Source organism: Triplophysa dalaica, chromosome 14 (genome assembly GCF_015846415.1).
Source record: "Triplophysa dalaica isolate WHDGS20190420 chromosome 14, ASM1584641v1, whole genome shotgun sequence".
Classification (NCBI taxonomy): Eukaryota; Metazoa; Chordata; class Actinopteri; order Cypriniformes; family Nemacheilidae; genus Triplophysa; species Triplophysa dalaica.
This window is the reverse complement of record NC_079555.1, coordinates 12647780-12668482: the sequence shown is the minus strand read 5'-3', so window position 1 is coordinate 12668482 and position 20703 is coordinate 12647780. Positions and strand designations below refer to the sequence as shown.

At 40.2% G+C, this 20703-nt stretch overlaps 3 protein-coding genes across 3 annotated transcripts in view; 1 reads left to right on the top strand and 2 right to left on the bottom strand.

The window, feature by feature from the left end:
- Window positions 1-20703, bottom strand: part of LOC130435844 (uncharacterized) — a 476195-nt gene that overhangs the window by 254869 nt on the left and 200623 nt on the right. The gene's annotated exons all lie outside the window — the stretch shown is intronic.
- On the top strand, window positions 422-6124 carry LOC130435978 (extracellular calcium-sensing receptor-like). Its single transcript, XM_056766872.1, has 6 exons — window positions 422-630; window positions 727-1015; window positions 1091-1843; window positions 1932-2159; window positions 4738-4861; window positions 5220-6124. The coding sequence occupies exons 1-6, from the start codon at window positions 422-424 to the stop codon at window positions 6122-6124; spliced, it is 2508 nt and encodes an 835-aa protein (XP_056622850.1).
- Window positions 15799-19864, bottom strand: LOC130435831 (extracellular calcium-sensing receptor). The gene is made up of 6 exons (XM_056766682.1): window positions 19788-19864; window positions 19272-19560; window positions 17645-18481; window positions 17341-17571; window positions 17070-17193; window positions 15799-16697 (listed from the first exon to the last, which is right to left on the bottom strand). Exons 1-6 carry the CDS (start codon window positions 19862-19864, stop codon window positions 15799-15801), a joined length of 2457 nt encoding a protein of 818 aa, XP_056622660.1.

Genomic DNA, 20703 nt, shown 5'->3' with positions numbered 1-20703 from the left:
TTTGAAGCAAGCATGCCTGATGCCACTCTCTTATTAGAGACTAAATGAGCCATAGAGTTAATCAATTTTGATTTATCAATGATATTCAAGTGAACAAGCCACATAAACCTCTGGATAATGCTGGGAGATAACAATTGATATCTTGAGATTAGTTAGTATAACTATTACCAAAATTATTTTTACTATAATTATAAAAATTATAAAAAGGAACTTTAAATGATGATTGACAATAACACTTATTTTATGTTTTAATCTATTTTTTTTACCAAAAATGTATGGCAAGAGGGTCCACTGACACCTCACCCCTGCTTGATGAGGTCATTAGCTGCGTATTGTTGATCCCTTTTTACTTTCTATAAAACATCCATCAGAGAATAGGGTGCATTGCATTTTGCACCTGCAGACTAGCTCATTCGTTGGGATGTTTTTTTTCCTACACACACTTCTGCTTTTCCATCACCTTAATGCACAGGTTGAAAACAATCTTTGCCGAATGATGGGGGACACTAAATACTCGCTATTTTCAAAGGAAGGTGATGTAACTATTGGATCAGTTTTTGCAGTTCGCAGTAAAGAAACATTACCTTTGTTTGCATTCACACAAAAACCTCAACCTTTGTCATGCTCCAGGTTTGTAACGTTGGAAAATATTCAGGAAACATTAGTCAAGATCATGTATTTAACACTAATACATTTTTTTTAACCTGCTGGTTTAATATTTTACAGTGTGACTCTGAGAGATTTTCGACTAGTTCAAATGCTGATATTTACAGTTGAGGAGATTAACAGGAATGGAATTTTACTCCCAAATGTGTCTATTGGCTACAGAATATATGATACATGTGGTTCAAGACTGTCTTCTATGAGTGCAATTATGGCAGTGATGAATGGACCAGAGTTTGCATCAGTTCAAAGATGCAATGGACAGACTCCTATACATGCTATCATAGGAGAAACAGAGTCTGCCACCACAGTCCTTCTGTCGAGAACCACAGGACCTTTTAAAATTCCAGTGGTAAATGGCAATAACAAATTTGACAAAGTTATGTAACTCATTTCTGTTCATTGCTTATCTTGATTTCTTTTTCAGATAAGTCCCTCAGCGGGATGTGACTGTCTCAGTAATAGGAAAGATTTCCCCTCTTTCTTCAGGACTACGTCCAGTGATTATCATCAGAGCCGAGCACTTGCACTTCTAGTCAAACACTTGGGCTGGACTTGGGTTGGAGCTGTAAACAGTGACAATGACTATGGAAACTATGGAATGGAAATGTTTCTGAATGCAGCCAAGAAGGAGGGGATTTGCATAGAGTACTCTGTAAAATTCTACCGCACAGAGTTTGAAAAACTCCAAAAAGTGGTAAAAACAATGAAACAAGGCACAGCAAAAGTGATTGTTGCATTTGTTTCATTTTATGAGATGGAATTTTTAGTTGAGCAACTAAGTATTCAGAACATTACAGGCCTCCAAATTGTAGGAGTGGTAGGATGGATAACTTCAAAGGCTCTGATCACTCCAAACACTTTTCGTGTCATGAAAGGGTCACTGGGGTTTGCAGTGAGCCAAATCTCTGTTGAGGGGTTTTTAGATTATGTTATGAAATCATTCTGGGACACAGTTTTACCGTGCTCACAAAGAGATGGGAATTTATCTCAAGCTGAATTAAATTGCAGCAGATATAAAGACCTACTCGTGCTGAAAAATTACACAGAAGAAGCACCTGATAGATATATAAGTAATGTCTACAAAGCAGTGTATGCTGTGGCTTATGCACTACGCAGTCTGCTCAAGTGCAAAGAACAACGAGGTTGTGAGAAAAATATGACAATACAACCGCAACAGGTAAAAAAAGAAGAAATGCATCCCTACAATTTGTATGTGTTTAAATTGTCACTATGACTGTCAACTGTCAAATCTGTCTTTGTACCAGATGGTTGAGGCTCTTAAAAAGGTTAATTTCACAGTTAAATTTGGAGGTCGTGTGTGGTTTGACAGCACTGGTGGTGCAGTGGCGCAGTATGAAGTTGTGAACTGGCAGCAGGACTCTGATGGATCAATTCAGTTTAAAGCAGTGGGTTACTATGATGCCTCACTGCCCCCTGACCAGCGCTTTGTGCTTAACACTGAAAACATCATCTGGGCTGGAGGACAGTTGCAGGTAAATGACAATATCCTTATTATCCAACAGGGTTTCATCAACTGCTGAAACAAATCATGTACATAAAATATAATTAAGTAAACACAATACAGTACAGTATAAAAATTAATTACATGTGTATATTGGATGTTAGCAATATCATACTATATAGATGATTTGACCAAATATATATACCCTCTGTTTTAAAGGCCAACTAAAATTATAGGCATAGTTTTACATTTACATTTAGCAGACACTTTTATCCAAAGCGACTTACAGAAAGTTCAGGGACCAATAAAGCGATATGTCATACAGGAGCAATACTATTGGTGCAAATACCAGGTTACTAGTTTCAAGAAAAGCCAGAACACTACCTGTTGGGAGAAAGAGAGAGGGTTAGTTTTTTTTCTCATTTGTCTTTTAAGTATTCACAGAAGAGATGGGTTTTAAGTCGTTTTTTTTTAATGTTGTGAGAGATGTAGTTGAACGGACCGAGTTAGGAAAAATGTTCCATCAGGAAGGAGTTTTACTGCACTTTTGAGAAGGCAATACAAGACACTGCTCGTTTGCAGATGGCGGATAATTCACCAATTTTTTTTTTAGTTCTGTCATCATTTACTTACCCTTCATTTTAAACCTGTATGACTTTATTCTGTAGACCACGAAAGAAGATTTTTTTGAAAAATGTTGGTAAACGAGACAAATGCAAGTCAATGTGTACTGCCGTTGCTCGATTACCAACATTCTTCAAAATAACTGTTTAACAACTCTGTGGAAAACTGTGTTCTTATTGAGGAAAGTTGGTCATCTAAATGCAGAAAGAAATCTCGCAGGTGAAGGTTCCAGGTGCTGAACGGCCAAAACTTTATTTCTTCAAGCCAATACAGCGAGATGCTCAAAGATGATCTGATAATACTGCATTTGAATCCAACATTCACATAGCATACGCAAGTTGCTAACCACTTATAACGCCATTCAGGTTTTGTCATGACTTAACCCTATTTTTTAAGCTATCTCATAACTGCCGGGCTTTTCTGGATGATGAAAATATACAGTGGGTACGGAAAGTATGCAGTTGGATGGTAAACGTTGGTGGACAGCCATTTTTAGGTCTCTCCAGAGATGCTCAATTGGGTTTAAGTCAGGGCTGGGCAATTCAAGAAGAGTCACAGAGTTGTTTTGAAGCCACTCCTTCGTTATTTTGGCTCTGTGCTTAGGGTCATTGTAAACCTTTGGCCCAGTCTGAGGTTCTGAGCACTCTAGAGAAGGTTTTAGTCCACGATATCCCTGTACTTGGCCGCATTCATCTTTCCTTCAATTGCAACCAGTCATCCTGTCCCTGCAGCTGAAAAACACCCCCACAGCAAGATGCTGCCACCACCATGCTTCATTTGGGACTGTATTGGACAGGTGATGAGCAGTGCCTGGTTTTCTCCACACATACCGTTTAGAATTAAGGCCAAAAAGTTCTATCTTGGTCTCATCAGACCAGAGAATCTTATTTGTCACCATGTTGGAGTCCTTCAGGTGTTTTTTAGCAAACTCCATGCGGGATTTCATGTGTCTTGCACTGAGGAGAGGCTTCCGTCCGGCCACTCTGCCATAATGCCCAGACTGGTGGAGGGCTGCAGTGATGGTTGACTTTCTACAACGTTCTCCCATCTCCTGAATGCATCTCTGGAGCTCAGCCACAGTGATCTTTGGGTTCTTCTTTACCTCTCTCACCAAGGCTCTTCTCCCCCGATAGCTCAGTTTGGCCAGCTCTAGGAAGGGTTCTAGTCGTCCCAAACGTCTTCCATTTAAGGATTATGGAGGCCACTGTGCTCTTAGAAACCTTAAGTGCAGCAGATTTTTGTAACCTTGGCCTGATCTGTGCCTTGCCACAATTCTGTCTGTGAGCTCTTCAGGCAGTTCCTTTCACCTCATTATTCTCATTTGCACGGATATGCACTGTGAGCTGTAAGGGCTTATATAGACAGGTGTGTGGCTTTCCTATTCAAGTCCAATCAGTATAATCAAACACAGCTGGACTCAAATGAAGGTGTAGAACGATCTCAACGATGATCAGAAGAAATGGACCTGAGTTAAATATATGAGTGTCACAGCAAAGGGTATGAATACTTAGGACCATGTGATATTTCAGTTTTTATTTTTTAATAAATCTGCATAAATGTCAACAATTCTGTGTTTTTCTGTCAATATGGGGTGCTGTGTGTACATTAATGAGGAAAAAAATGAACTTAAATGATTTTAGCAAATGGCTCCAATATAACAAAAAGTGAAAAAATTAAGGGGGTCTGAATACTTTCCGTATCCACTGTATATGTACGTCAGGTGCTTTTAAATGGTTTATTGATTGCAAGCATGATTTATTGTGATGTTTAAACACTTCTCACCCAAAGTGGTAAAGAAAGGTACTTTACGCTTAGAAAGTCGCTAAAACTACATACTTATTATACAAGTAAGAAGTAAAAACAATAAATTCAGCGCAATTCATGTGCATTATGTGTCTTTGATAAGTGCAAAACCCATACATGCATATATAGATAAAATATAAGATATACAAATTTTATAATATTCTCCATATCATTTCTTGTAGAAGCCAAGGTCTGTGTGCAGTGAGAGTTGTCCTCCAGGTACCAGGAAGGCTACACAGAAAGGAAGACCTGTCTGCTGTTATGACTGTATTCCATGTGCAGATGGAGAAATCAGTAATTTGACAGGTAAACTTCAGCCCAAATAAAAAAATCTTAAAAATATTTAGATTCAGTGTATGTACAGCTAATTATCAAAGGCGTTTATAAATGAAAAGTATTTTTTGTCTCTACATGCCGTACAGCAGTGGTCACTAACCCTGCTCATTGAGATTGACCGTCCTGAAGATTTCAGCTCTAACCCCAATCAAACACACCAGAACTATCTAATCAAGGTGTTCAGGTTTGCTTGATAATTACAGACATGTGTGCTGAAGCAGGGTTGGAGCTACAGTCTGCAGGACGGTCGATCTCCAGGAGCAGGGTTGGTGACCACTGCCGTACAGTACAGTACAGTACAGTATAGTGATCACAATCTTTTTTTCAGATTCAAATAACTGCATGCATTGTCCAGAGGATTACTGGTCTAATGCTGAGAACACTGGTTGTGAGTTAAAGGCTGTGGAGTTTCTGTCATTCACAGAAGTTATGGGTATAGTGCTGGTCTTTTTCTCACTGTTTGGAGTAGGAATAACTGTACTGGTCACAGTTCTGTTTTACAATAAGAAGGACACCCCCATAGTAAAAGCCAACAACTCCGAGCTGAGCTTCCTGCTGCTCTTCTCATTGACTTTATGTTTTCTCTGTTCACTTACTTTCATTGGTCGCCCCACTGAGTGGTCCTGTATGTTACGTCACACAGCGTTTGGGATCACTTTTGTCCTCTGTATATCTTGTGTTCTGGGGAAAACAATAGTTGTGTTAATGGCCTTCAAGGCCACACTTCCAGGAAGTAATGTCATGAAATGGTTCGGGCCGGTACAACAGAGACTCAGTGTTCTTTCCTTTACACTTATTCAGGTTATTATCTGTGTGCTTTGGTTAACAATATCCCCTCCTTTTCCATATAAAAGTATGAAATACTATGAAGAGAAGATCATTCTTGAGTGCAGTCTGGGGTCTATTGTAGGTTTCTGGGCTGTACTGGGTTATATTGGTCTACTGGCTCTCTTGTGCTTCATTCTTGCTTTTCTGGCTCGGACGCTGCCTGATAACTTCAATGAAGCTAAATTCATCACATTCAGTATGCTCATATTCTGTGCTGTGTGGATCACATTTATTCCAGCTTATGTCAGTTCTCCTGGAAAATTTACTGTAGCTGTGGAGATATTTGCCATTTTAGCCTCAAGCTTTGGTTTATTATTCTGCATATTTGCACCTAAATGTTACATCATCCTGTTTAAGCCTGAACAAAATACAAAACAACATTTGATGGGAAAAACACAAACCTAGTCCAAGTAAGAAATAAACAAATATATTTATATTAAGGTAAATGTTTATGATCTGCGTGATTACTTTTTTCAACACAAAGTGCACACACAGAGCTTTTTTTGAAATATGACGCAGACATGAAAACATTCTTAAATTTTCTTAAGTCTTGTTTATTTATATAAAAATAATTAGTCTTGGGCCCTATCATACACCCGGCGCATTGCGGTGGTGTTTTTTACTAGTTTCAGCCCAACGCAGTTATCAATTCTGCGTCATACACCATGTTTTTTCAATAACATATGCGAAAAATTAAATTAAAAGTGTGGTGGGTTCGGGCGCATTGCTCTTTTAAGGCAACTGAAATAGACTGCACCACACTCTATTTATTACACAAAGAGGGACATGCAGCAGCACACAAACATGCCAAATATAAAAAATGAAAGGATAACAATTTAAACGATTATTATTCTGTACATAAAGATAAAAATTAGACTTGTCCTGTGAATCGTCCGATCGTGAGAGAGAGGTTAAAGCATGTGAGAAGACTGTCTACAGGACAAGTCAGATCTTATATCTTTTTGTACACAAAATAATATGTTCCATTTCCTCGCTAGACAAGCTTTCCATTTTGCCGCTTGATTACGGCATCGCTTAGATGAGCTTCCGTAATTTCCAGAATTTTTTCCAGTCCAGAATTGCATACATTTTTCACAAAGATCATGTATTGATGATTGGAGAGTCAATCAATCCATGTGTGAAAATGTTTCATGCTCCCTGAACCACTCTTTCACAAATTGAGACCGATAAATCCCGGCATTTTCATCTTGGAAAATGCCCGTGCCATCTTGAAGGATAAAAAGAATAAATGGAATAACCTGGTCATTCAGTATATTGAGGAAGCTGACCTCATTCATTGGACACATAACATTGCTGAACCTTTTTTGGAGACTTTTTTTGGATGGGTAGTGTATTTAGAGAATTGGGACAAATCCCATTAAAACATGCGCCGTGGGCACAACCATTTTTCCTGTCGTTAAACTATTGCGAAAGTGGATTCGGACACACCCTAAGTGGACTTGCACCGTGTCCTTTAGATCCAGTGCTTAGATCGTTAAAATAGGGCCCTTTCTGCTTCCCAGTGTTTCTCTTGTTTTTAAGCATATCAAATGCATACTCCTTGTACGCCACCTATCCTAAAAGCGAGAAATAACTGTTGGCAATTAGTGAATTACCACTGATGTGAAATCTTATTTTGTCAGATATACAATTTACTTTATCTCATCCGGCAATCAGATTTGAATCTAAGGATGTTCTCAAACCTGTAATCTATTTGGATTGTTAAAAAACAGGGATTATATTGATACAAAGTTGTGCTGTTCTTCTTGGTTTGATTTCACATGAGAGTAAACTGTATTGTCAGTGGTCATGATGATCCAACTTCTGGGATTTTGCTCATAGCAATCATTTGTATTGTGTGCGCAATGAGAAAAAAAATGCCAGGTTCCAGAATAAATGTTCCAAATGAACCAGTTGTGAAAGGAGGATCTGGAACAAAATTAATGAAACTGATACAACATTTAAATAAATGCCCTTATTCTCATGTAAGTTTGTTCTGCAGATTCCTTGGGTCATTCCAAGTATGATGGTTCCAAACATGTCATTGTTAAAACTACTTCCTCTTTGCCATTTTAATGATATTAAAACCTCCTTTTTTAACTCTGCTGTGCCTTTGATTTTAATCTAATTAAACAAAAAAATATATGTTGATTGTATGTTGACTAAATCACTCTTGCATACCCCGTCAGCAAAGAGGCTATTTACGTAACAATGTTTTCAACTACAATTGGAATGGGTTTTGACATTTTGTATAAACAACAACAGTTGTCTGTTTGGGGGACCGAAAAAGCAAACTTTTGAAATAGACATCACTCTCGTCTCGGTGTAAACTGCGAGAACTGCACATTGTGAAGATTCTGACATCATGTTCATCCATATTACTTGTTCAGTCTATAGGCATGCATGAGTATACACTAAACTAGGGTTGCACGGTGTACCTGTCCTACAGTAGCATTGAGATGCTGAAGCTTCAAAATACCCGCGATGCCACTCTATTTTTGAAATAGTAGCATCGTAGTACCATAGTTAATGTTGCATATGTGCATTAATGTTTAATTGAACACTTAAAACTGCCTTTTTGCTGTGTTTATCTCCAAAATTACTGTGTTAGCTTTGAATGACTCATACGAAATATTGATCCAAATTAGCGTTTTGAAGGAGTTGGTTTAATACTCTAGCATCTTAATACTACTTGGTATCGAGGGACTTCAGCTGGTATAGTATCGTAAGACATGTTTATGGTACCGTGACAACCCTACACTTAACACTAATGCACAGGCATGTAGTTTCTTTACAAAGTGACATTGTCATCCACTGGCCAGGCATGTATAATACTGTGCATGTTTAAGTTGTTTTTGCTGATCCGTGAAAATGCAGATTGTATTAATAATGTTATAGTGTGTACATTAAACTTTTCAAAAACACCAAGGAAAAACTTTATTTTTTTACTAAATGATGTTTTATTAACAAAGTTAGTGAGGAGCAAGTGCAAATAATATGTCCGACCAATTCGTCATCAGCAATTACACCACCTATCTTATCAGCACACAGGAACAACTCTATAAATATGCAAGCGCACATACCTTCATTCTCTCCAGGTTCCTTTATCAGATCCCACCCCTGCTCAGAGCACTTACGCTCGCCAAGACACGCAACCGAGCCTCCAGTAACACCATGCGGCCGCCAGGCCCTCATGCACTCCATCTCGTATCCTGAGATGGTAGTCTCCTCACTGAAGGTAAAAACTTTGTGCAAAGCCACAAACAAGGCGAGACAGATCTGCCTAGGTCCGTTACTCATGCCCCAACATAATTCCTGCTATGACCCCCAGAGTAAAGGGCCTTCGGTCATCAAGTCCAAAAAGCAGGCCATCGGCAAACCTGGGCCACGGCCATGATTTTGTAGCGCTAGCCCTTTGCCAATTATCCACGACGCTGAGATCCAGACTGCTGTGCAAGCAGCCATTACCGCAAGCATCCCCGTCAGTGAGAGTATGCCTCTACTAGTGGCACAGTCTCGTTCCCAGCTCTTCCCTCCTGCCTCTTTCAATCCCTGTCTATGGCCCACAGCCCCGCCATCAAACTCTAGGGCAAGGCTGCTTCCGCTAGCGGCAAGGGCACAGCTTCCTTCCTTTTTTAATAATCTTCATCCCACCCGCATCTTCTAACAGCCCAAAAGATTTTTGCCGAGCTCAGAATTGCGCTCGCCCAAAAATAGCAGTTTAACAGTCTATAGGTCTGTGTCATTAGGTCAGTTCTACAGTAATGTGCTGTTGTCAGGGCATTAACTTTAGGTGTAGCACTAAAGTCACAAAGCCTAAGTGTAACTTTACATTTTTTTATTGAAGTGTAACAATTTTATTCTGCCCATAGGAAATGTAACAAATATCCACTAAACACTTGAATCTGTTCCCATTCTTAAACTTATTACTTGGTGTCCCCCAAAGTAACCAAAATATAAAACACTTTTTTAAGGAACTTTTTTATCAGCCCTCCTAACAGCAAGGCTGTTCAGCAATAAACACCTTTTTGTGTGTGTGGGCGTGTGCGTGCGTGCGTGCGTGCCTGTGTGTTCGAACTTCGATAAAGGATCCGCCAGAAAGAGTTGAGGCCCCACGGCTCGTTTAAAAGCACGTTTCGGTGCCCATCCTTATATTTGACATGTCCATATCGCAATGACACTAAACATACGATCAATCTTATCTTTAAGCCCTACTTTACAAACTTATAAAAATAATCAAACTGCAAAGCTAACTCTGAAACATGCCATTAACTTGCCTCTCTTTGTGATGCATTTGATGGTGTGTTACGAAATTGGATGTTCTCCCACAGGTTTCGGGTAAAGTTTTGTTGCAAAAAGTTTCCTTTCAAGCGCACTGTGGATACATTCTTTATGGTTTGTTAAAGCAAATGGTATTATGCCGCTGCTCGCTGACATCGTGCCCGATGAATGATCGATGCTCTCTGGTTTGCACCGCGGACGAATTGTTCATTTGAACCGGTTCTTTTATTTTAGTGAACCGGTCGAACCAGTTCAGCTGAATCGTTCGCATTTAGCGTCTCCGGTAAACACTTAATATTGTCCACAAATTAATTCAGTTATTCACTTTCTGGGAGTCATTTAGTTACATCAACAGCACACACTGAGCTGAACTGCTGTGTGAAGAGAGAACCTATGGGCACGATCGGCTCTTGTTCTTGAGTCGAGAGTCCGCAACAGTTTTCGGATCATTCGTTTTCGGATCACAAGAATATTGATCTATCAATGTTTTTTTTTAAAAGAAGAAAATAAGACATTGCTGGACTCGGACGAGAACGATAAGAACATTTGTCGAGACCTATGACCAAGTCCGAGGGTACTCGATTACTACAGCACTACTGTCACCGGGTGGAAAAACCCAGAGATTCAAAAATCCCTCATTAGTCCCAACTCTGGCTGTGCTTGATTGCTGGCCATAACGAGCGGCAGCTGAAGTGAATTAAGCTGCGCTTCATTGAAGCACACGCTCAGGACAAGGGTGCATAAAAGGGAAGTGTTTGAGCAGTGAGGGGGTGGTGTATCTGGGCAAGCAGGAGTGGTGTATCTGGGCAGGCAGGAGTGGTGTATCTGGGCAAGCAGGAGTGGTGTATCTGGGCAAGCAGGAGTGGTGTATCTGGGCAAGCAGGAGTGGTGTATCTGGGCAAGCAGGAGTGGTGTATCTGGGCAAGCAGGAGTGGTGTATCTGGGCAAGCAGGAGTGGTGTATCTGGGCAAGCAGGAGTGGTGTATCTGGGCAAGCAGGAGTGGTGTATCTGGGCAAGCAGGAGTGGTGTATCTGGGCAAGCAGGAGTGGTGTATCTGGGCAAGCAGGAGTGGTGTATCTGGGCAAGCAGGAGTGGTGTATCTGGGCAAGCAGGAGTGGTGTATCTGGGCAAGCAGGAGTGGTGTATCTGGGCAAGCAGGAGTGGTGTATCTGGGCAAGCAGGAGTGGTGTATCTGGGCAAGTGTGTTGTAGTGTATGGATCAAGCCATTCAACCTCTCACTCCCTTTTGTCTAGGTATTAAGATCACATCTTCAAAGACCATAGCAGACCTAGCTCCATGGGGTCTGGTTTTAGGGTTTAAACTCTCAAAGATAGTGTGATAACCATTTGGTTTCCCTGTAGGATGTTTACGACTCATAGACTTCAAAGCGTAAGTAATTAAGTCTGTGTCTCATCTCTAACTTACCATCTGAGGCTAACCAGAGAAACTTCTATGACAAATAGGAACTTATGTGATTTAAACTATCCTTTTTGTAAATCTATCTAAATCTCTAGGTTGTGTGTTGTCGCTCGTGCTATTTTGATATACTCTGTATTTGTTAGATATGCAAGTTTTGATTCAGGGTTCATTTGACGTATTCATACGTTCACAGTTCAATGTCTTGCATGTTTCATATGTAACTACACATCTTTGAAATCCCTATATGATGAGCTATGTTATAAAAACATAGCACACATCATACTATGCCCATAACTAAGTTTAGGTATTAAACGCAAACTGTCAGAGCTATGAAAATGAGGTGCCATGAGAAACAAAGGATCTTTCTTAGGCCCCCTTTTCACTTTCATGGCATTGGCCCGCAGACCATCTGGGGGCAGGGCAGGTATGCATTTAAAACACCATCACCGAACCATGTTTGAGGGGACTTTTGGGAATCACAAAGGAAAAGAAAGAGGACGAGAAGACACTCCAAGGGACTCCCCTCTGGGGAGTCCGTTTAGGCCATGGAACTTTGGACTCAGAACCCAAACTCAGCGTTTCAACAGGACTGCATTCTGAAACCATTCAAGATTTCCATCAACGCGCATACAGATATTGGTCCAACAACAATATTGCAAGTATCCGTTTCTAAATATAGATTAGCTGCGTTAAGATCGTGCCTCTTTGTTAAAGATGATTTTAATGGTTTTCAGACATGTTTTACCTGCCTCGCGGCCATGCCCTCTCACTCTCTCTCTCTCTCTCTCTCTCTCTCTCTGCGCATCCTAGCGCATTTGTGTTTCATGTATTTGTTTGTCTTCATTTTGTTTACCATGTAGAGTTTAATAAAAACCCATAAAGGCATTTGTGATGGGTTCTCTTTGTTCACGCTCACAAACTTGGTGACTTAAACTGTGTTTCGATCTATGCTACCTCTGCTCTTAAATTTTGTTTGGTAAAGTCACGTTACTTATGGTCATGAGATAACGTTAGTGTATAAATCATTGATGCATTTGCTGGACGAATACATATAGGATTTGTATCACTATACTGCTAATCAGAATTGTAAAATATGTATGTGTAATGACGATTATTATACATATTTGCCTTTGAGCTAAACTAATTCCTTGACTGAATTTGACGTTTTAACAACTCATTTCATATATGTTTGATCTTGATAGATCTGGTGGAGAATCTTATTTGATGAGTAAACTCATCCGTAATTTAACAAGCAGCTAAAAACGCTACAGTGTGTCTTGACGGCGGCGTAACAAGAGAAAGCTGAAGGTTGAATGTCTGATCGGTGTTCTATTGTGAAGTTTCCCCGAGACATGCTCATTAAGTGAGTTTTCGGAAGCAACCAAGAACAGCAGTACCATGGAGTAAGTGAGGAGATTACACAGCAGAGAAGAAGAGAAGTGACTGGCCAAAGTGAGTGAGGAAACCACCGCAGGATTGGAGAAAACACCACGAGGAAAAGTTAAGTGCATCCTTCATTTGGTTAACCTTAGAAAAAGACCACATGTGAAGATTGTCCATCACCAGTGCGGGAACTAACCTGTGTTGCGGGCAGTGTGTGTTATCCTGTTGATAGAGCGAAACATAGTAATTGGAACAGCTGGGAGGACCGCTGATGTGTTCACGTCAATCTTCTGAAACCGCCATTCTTGGAGTCATTCACCCTACAGCGAGAGGAGAAACGGGTCGATTAATCACTGTGGACATGAAGTGAGTTTGCAGTGTCTGAGAGAGTGAAATGTACACGCGTGAGGATTTCTAAGAGTGATTTATGCACGAGTGTGGTGAGGTCTAACGACTGTGTTTCCTCCGAAACTGAGATGAATGAAAATTGACGTCTGAATATGAAGATCCCTTTAAATTGATCTGTCTAAAGCTGTGTCCAGGTTTTCCTTTGTGCCCGGTGTGGCGAGAGACTTAAGCCGAGCCCGAGCACCGTCATTGTCTGTCCCTCGGAGAAGAGGTGAAGCTGCTTTCCTCCCACCGACTGTTCTACGAACACACACGTAAGCCGAGCCCGAGCACCGTCATTGTCTGTCCCTCGGAGAAGAGGTGAGGCTGCTGTCCTCCCACCGACTGTTCTACGAACACACACAGCAGCCGAGCCCGAGCACCGTCATTGTCTGTCCCTCGGGGAAGAGGAGAAGTTGCTGTCCTCCTATTGACTGTTCTGTGAACGTACACACCAGCCGAGTCTGAGCACTGTCGTCTGCCTGTCTCACGAGCACATCCGAGGAGACGAAGAAAGCCACTGTCTCACCCACGAACCAGTGAGAAGAGGAGCCCCCGAAGAACCACATACCGGCAACCCCCCCCGTTCCCCTTCCCACGCTGGGTCCCAGCCACGAACATTCGCATCACTGCTTTTATTGTTTTAAATTAATAAAATACTTACCCTTTTTAAATTCACTTCTTGTTGTCCGCCTCTTGGTGTCCTCTGGTGTCTGCTCCTCCGGAGTGTGGTTATTGACCCTCGGCCCTAACATCGGTGACACTACTATAGGTCTGTGTCATTTGGTCAGTTTATACAAACTGTGTGCTTTATAAAGTTTAAAATGACATGGATGGGAGTGCAGAGTTTTCATTTTCTTTATTATCTTTGTGTAGTCAACATTTCAATTATGGATTCTACTTAGACTTCATGTATTGAACAGCAGAGTTCACTGCAATTACACACATTGCAGTGACATATGTCACATATGTCACTGCCTCGGTCACATGTGGTCAGCATTTACAGCCGTGTTGTGGACACTGCAAACCATGGGGGTGAAAACAACATATTAAGAAACCCGTCGAGTCATGATACATCACTAATTTTACATTTCGAAAGAAAAAAAGTGAGGGAGATGAAGTTGAAAATGATGCAAAAGTGGACACGAGGATTAGTATGATTGAGGTAAAATGAGTCAGTACCAGTCATTAGAAGAGCAGAACTGAGCTCCAGAGCCCTCAGGCTATTTACAGTCATTTTCCAGCACATTAGAGGTGTGGGGAAATAGATGCTGTGCACAGACTCTTGTGTGCTTGAACATGCCTGAGGCAGGATCACAGAAAGCATCACTCTGATGTTGTATTGATCAGCTTGAGAGAAAATAAGGACAGAACGATGAATGTGCAGGTGCTCTGGTTGACAGAACATCAAGTGAAAGTCTAAATGCCACAAAGGCAAACATTTTATTATGGGAGAAACTGCTGAGTTTTAAATTATTAATCTCCTTTTGATATGAGGTTAAGTTCAAGACACGGCTATTTTCAGGCTGTCAGTCCAAATTCGTTTTCTGCATATCTCATTGAAATTCAATCATAATTAGCAAGTGTGAATGTTAAAAATCAACACAATGGGTGTTGAAAGTAACACACAATGTGTTAAATAAATAACACAAAACAATGAGTTAAAATTAACACATCCATTTTAAGAGTTTAGGAATCCAAATTTGCCCAACACATGCCTAATGTTTTTGATAAACACTAATAGTTTAAATACTGGTTAATTTATTGATTACATTTTAATTAATGTATTTGTTTTAGAGGCTTGTGTAACATCTGGGACAAGTCTCACTTGTCCATGTCTTATTGAGGAGTTTAACTGAAACACTTGTGCACTCTAGTGGCAGAACATCATATTTGTGATTGTGTTACAAAGACATAAAGAATCTTTTGCTTAAAATCATGGTTTTCAGATTAATATATACATATATATGAACAAAAATTGGATGACTAGTAATTTTCTTCTTTTAAATTCGAATAAAACAGAAATATTACTTATCGGATCAAAAACAAAAACACTGGTTACCCATTAAGTGTCGTATTGACTTTAAAGTTATTTTCATTACTTATGAAGCCCTAAACGGTTTAGACCCTACCTACTTAACAGAGCTTCTATCACATTACAACCCATCACACTCTCTAAGATCTCAAAACTCCAGACTTTTGATAACTCCAAGAATAATTAAATCCACCAAGGGGTAGAGCTTTCTCCTACGCAGCACCTAAACTCTGGAATAGCCTTCCCGACACTATTCGAGGTTGTGACACACTCTCCAAATTCCACACATTTTTTCAGCCAAGCTTTCACTCAATGCATCATATGCTAAATAAACCACAGAGAGACTGAATTTATCGGTTTTATTATTTACTAGAGTGATCTTGCTTGTTTTAAGAACACCATGCACTGTGCTTTGTTGAACCTTTTTTGTGTTTTTCCTATATTTTCCTGTAAAGCAGCTTTGGAACAATGAACAGAGTGAAAAGCGTTATATAAATAAAATTGAATTGAATTGAATAAATTGAAAGCATTCAAAGCCTCACATGTACAAGCAGAGACACGCTAATGGCTAATCATCTTTGGGACATAAGATATTTTTTAGAATTCCTCTCAGGCATGAAAATAATGATGTAACATTTAGGGGCAAAAATACACAGAAGCACTCCATAACTAGAAGCTAAAATGGCAAATATCTCCACAGCTACTGTGAATTTTCCAGGCGAACTGACATAAGCTGGGATAAATGTGATCCACACAGCACAGAATATGAGCATACTGAATGTGATGAATTTAGCTTCATTGAAGTTATCAGGCAATTTTCTTGCCAAAAAAGCCAAGATGAAGCAGAAGGCAGCTAAGCAGCCAATGTAACCCAATACACAGCAGAAAAGGGCTACCGAACCCAGGTGACACTCTAAAATAATCCGGTCGCGATACAGCCAGGTGTTTCTCACAGGATACGGAGGAGCTGTGGTAAGCCAAGCCGCACAAACTCCGCCCTGCAGGACAGAACACAAAAACACACCCAGTCTTTGCTGAGGGGGGCGGAACCAACGAGCTGTGTTGTTACCAGGCAACGTGGCTTTAAAGGCCATTAGCACAACCAGGGTTTTACTTAGGAGACAGGAGAGGCAAAGGGCAAAGGTCAAGCCAAAAGCTGTCCGTCTAAGAGGGCAGGCCCATCGTGATGGCTGGCCAAGGAAGGTTAGCGCACACATGAAGCAGAGAGTGAGAGACAGCAACAACAAAAAGCTCAGTTCTGAGTTATTAGCACGAACCAGCGGCGTGTAACGATGCCGGAAGAAAATCACAGCGACCGTCATTGCAGAAACAGCACCCAGAATGGCTGTAGCAGCCAGGGCCATTCCAAAAGCCTCTGAGTATGACAGGAACTCGATCTGCTTGGGGAGGCAATGGTTGCGATGCTGGTTGGACCAGAAATCTTCAGGGCACGGAATGCATTCGGACTGGTCTAAACATGGACACACAAAACAATGAACTAAGAGAAGGGTTTCAACAGCTAGCATGTACTTTCTTATATGTGTTGGATTTATAATATTTTCTCAGAGCTTTAATGATGCTTTAGATTTAGTGGTGTGTTTCAGGAAACAAATTCAAGCAGACAGTATTTCAAGCAATTCAAGCTGATTTATTTATTAACTTTGGAAAAATGTACTTTTCCAAATTGTAAAACTTAATATCAAACTTATTATTCCAAGACATTTCATAAACAAATGTATTTTCTTACTTTTAATGCTTAAGTACAATAAAATGTAATACTTTCTTCAAACATTTAACTTCATTATGTATTAATGTGTATGTGTATGTGTCTGTCTGAGGATACCAGTAGTATTGCTTATGCTGCCCTCTGCACAAAGCACACAATCATAGCAACACACAGGCTGACCCTCTCGTGTAACCTTCCTGAATCCCTGCAGGCAGCTAGCAGAACACACTGACACTGGTACCTGTCACAGAAGGGTGACAATAAGGGTTTAATAAAATAAAATAAAATATTAAAATAAAAAACAGAACAGAACAGAACAAATTGATCTTTTTAATCTATTTATCACTATAAGTTTAAATACTTATCCCAATCGAATAAGATGCTATACCTTCTTACTTCCCCCATGCCAGATGATTTGATCCTGGTTTAGCACTAACTGCTGTGCTGTTGGGGATGAGGAGTCAAAGCGACCCACTGTAACATACTGCACCAGATCCTCTTCTCTCCCTCTTTGCCAGTTCACTATGTCATATGACCCGACTGGGTCTCCATTTTTATCAAAGTAAATCAAATCACCAAATATGTTTGTATAGTTCACTTTCCGCAGAACCTCAACAACCTGTGGAAGCACAAATGATAGATGTTATCATTCTCTTTTCATTTATTTTAGAATATATAAAATTTTGTTGTACCTGCCAAGGCTGTAGATTTAGGATATCAGGGCATGGTTGTGTAAAAGCAGAAACATTCTCTCTCTGACAGAGAAGCAGGTTATGCAGTGCATACGCAACAGTATAAACAGCCTTGTGCATGTTATATGTCACCCTGAGCTCAGACACATCATTATAAATACTCTGAGTGTCCATGATCATCTCTTTTCCACTACACGTGCGGCTGTACTGGACCGGCTCAGTTGTAGAAGCAAAAAGAAGACTTGTGTTTAAAGAGCACTGGAACTGGGTTTCCCAGAATTCCCTTGCAAATGGATTGTAGGGCTTAGCCAGAGGCTGTATGCTTTCAAGAAAGCTTTTGAGGCCCGGTATTTCAGCTCGGCGGATGGCAAAACCAATAGTTCCGCTAAGGGAGGGGTAGTTGTCTGTGGTAGAAATGAGAGTGGAGGTCACCCACGCCTCACTAGCCACCCACTGCTTCCCAGTCACGTTCTGCCGTATTATTTCGTCCACCACTGGTTTGATATCCTCCTCAATGGCGAAAACCACCAAAACACGTGCTGTTGAATCTCGTATGGTCCTTACGATTTCTTGGAGCTGTTGCTGGGTAGGGAGTTTGGGAATGATAACTCGATAAGCCACACACACACCAAGGCGAGTCACTTCCGCTGTAAACATGTCTATGCCGGTGCGCCCGTAGGCGTCGTCAGCACCGACCGTGCCCACCCAGGTCCACCCGAAGTGCTTGACCAGACGTGCAAGAGCGTTGGCTTGGTTGACATCACTGGGGATTGTGCGAAAGAAATAAGGGAACTGGTGCTTGTCACTCAGGCAAGCGCACGATGCAAAGTAACTCACCTGAGGTGGGAAAGGGAACAAAGGAGTGGACTTAACTTGAAAGAAAAGTGAACAGAGAGATTTACAAATATGTTAAAGAGCCCCAAAAAATAAAAATCTGCCGTCATTTATTCACCTTCGAGTTGTTCCAAATCTGTATACATTTCTTTGTGAGAAAGATATCTAGAATATTGCGTATAACCACAGTTCTTGGCCACCATTGAACCATACTAGGAACAATTACTATATATGTTTTTGTTCTTGTGAACACAAAAGAAGATATTTAAAAGAATGTAGGAGAGCAAAAACATTTTACTACATTGTAATTTTTCATCCTATGGTGCCCCAGATCTGTTTGATTACAAGCATTTGTCCAAATATCTTTCTCTGCATTCAACCAAACAGAGACATTTGTACAGATTTGAAACAACTAGAGAGTGAGCCATTCATGGCAGAATTTGTTTTGGTGAACTATCCCTTTAAATACATATTTAACATTCGTATTCGATATACTGTATTCAGTGCCCCCAAAACATTATAAAACTATAAATTCCTAAATTTAATATTTTTTGTTGATGGTTTGTTATTTTGTTATATTATGCAAAACGTGCCTTTCCTCTATTGTGCAAAATTTGCTCGCTTTGGGTCACTGTATCCTATTAAAGTCCTAATATTTTCTGAAATTTTGATCTTCAAAGAAAATCCATTTGTCTGAATGAATGTTTCGATATTTTACTTGTCAACATTACATAAGTATTTTTGAGAATATTATTATTTCCAGAAGCTTTTCTGGTTTCTGGTCCGCCCTCACCAGTGGGATACGAAACAAGTTGAGTAGTCTGGAATTGGCCATGGACAGGGTGGATCCAGAGTCCCCTATTATGATGGGGATGCTTGGGGTAGAGCACACCCCAGAAATGCTTTTCTTTCTGGGTTGAGAGACCACAGACAACGCTGTCCTCTGAGACAATGTAGTCAGCCCACACGTGTCATACAGCCTGTAGCCCAGCGTAATGTTTGGCAGGAGTGCAGGGTTTCGGTTGATCTCCTCAATGAAGAAGATCATTGACTGAGACCAACGAAAAACTCGCATGTTGAACCTAGAAGAGAGATCAGACTTGAAAAGGTATTGAAAACATGAATGTTGAGCAGAAACTCACTAAAAATGACAGTAAACATTGTGACATTTTTGCCATTAGATAAATAGAAACAAAAATGCTGTTTTACCAAACTGTTGAAAAAAAACCTTTTACAATATATAAAAAAAAAACGCTGAAATTAATGATTTAAAGATAAAGTACACAAGTTAATTGTCTTTTTTCTTTACCCCCTGCATGTCCTCTGGTCTGGCCGACTTGTAAAGTTTAGCTCCTGTTCAACGCCTTTAGAGTGGATGGGAAACATACCAGCCAGAACTATGTGGCCATCTTTATGGACCACCGCCGAGTCTAGGTCCCTCCAGAGTTTACAGTCCTCATCTGAGGTGGTTTGAATGGTGTAGAGGAAAGGGAACACCAAAAGTAAAGTCTGTAGGACTGGCATCTTCATCTCTCCACAGTGGTCTGCCCAGCCAACAGCTGGAAACTGGTAGTCTGGGTAAAGGACTTTATAAAGGTATTGTACTGAGGCTCTCTGCAGAGACATAAAGGAGTAAAGGGACACAAAGATAAAAAGACACACATGCCCGAGTTCACACGCACGCACACCCCCACACACACACACTCACACACTGTATGATTATTAGCTGTTTTCCTCATAGGGACCCAATAAATGTCCTACAAGGTCATTACTCTTTTTGTCTCCACACTGTAGAGTTTACAAGGACCACACATATACATTACTGTACTGCATGTGGATAATGGCATGCTCGTACACTACCTAGGCTACCTAACTAGGCCATCAAAGGCATAACAATGGCATGCAGTTAATAATCTAAAAATGAAGACTCCAAATTAAATCATATTCTCATTTGTAAAGCATTCCTTCACCAACCCTTTTTAAAGTAATATATTTAGGATAAAAAAATGTAAATATTTAAAAATAATAATAAATTAATATATTTCAAAAATTAGGAGACTTTTCTGAGGGAATACAGGTTTTGACTATTTAAACCAGTAAGGCTTTGAAATGTGACCTCTTAAGGATTTGATACCGAATAATTCAAGTTCCCCTTTTTTTTTTTATTTTACTATACATTTTTTATTGCAGTCTCAATTAATAATACATTATGTTAAGGGCTCCAT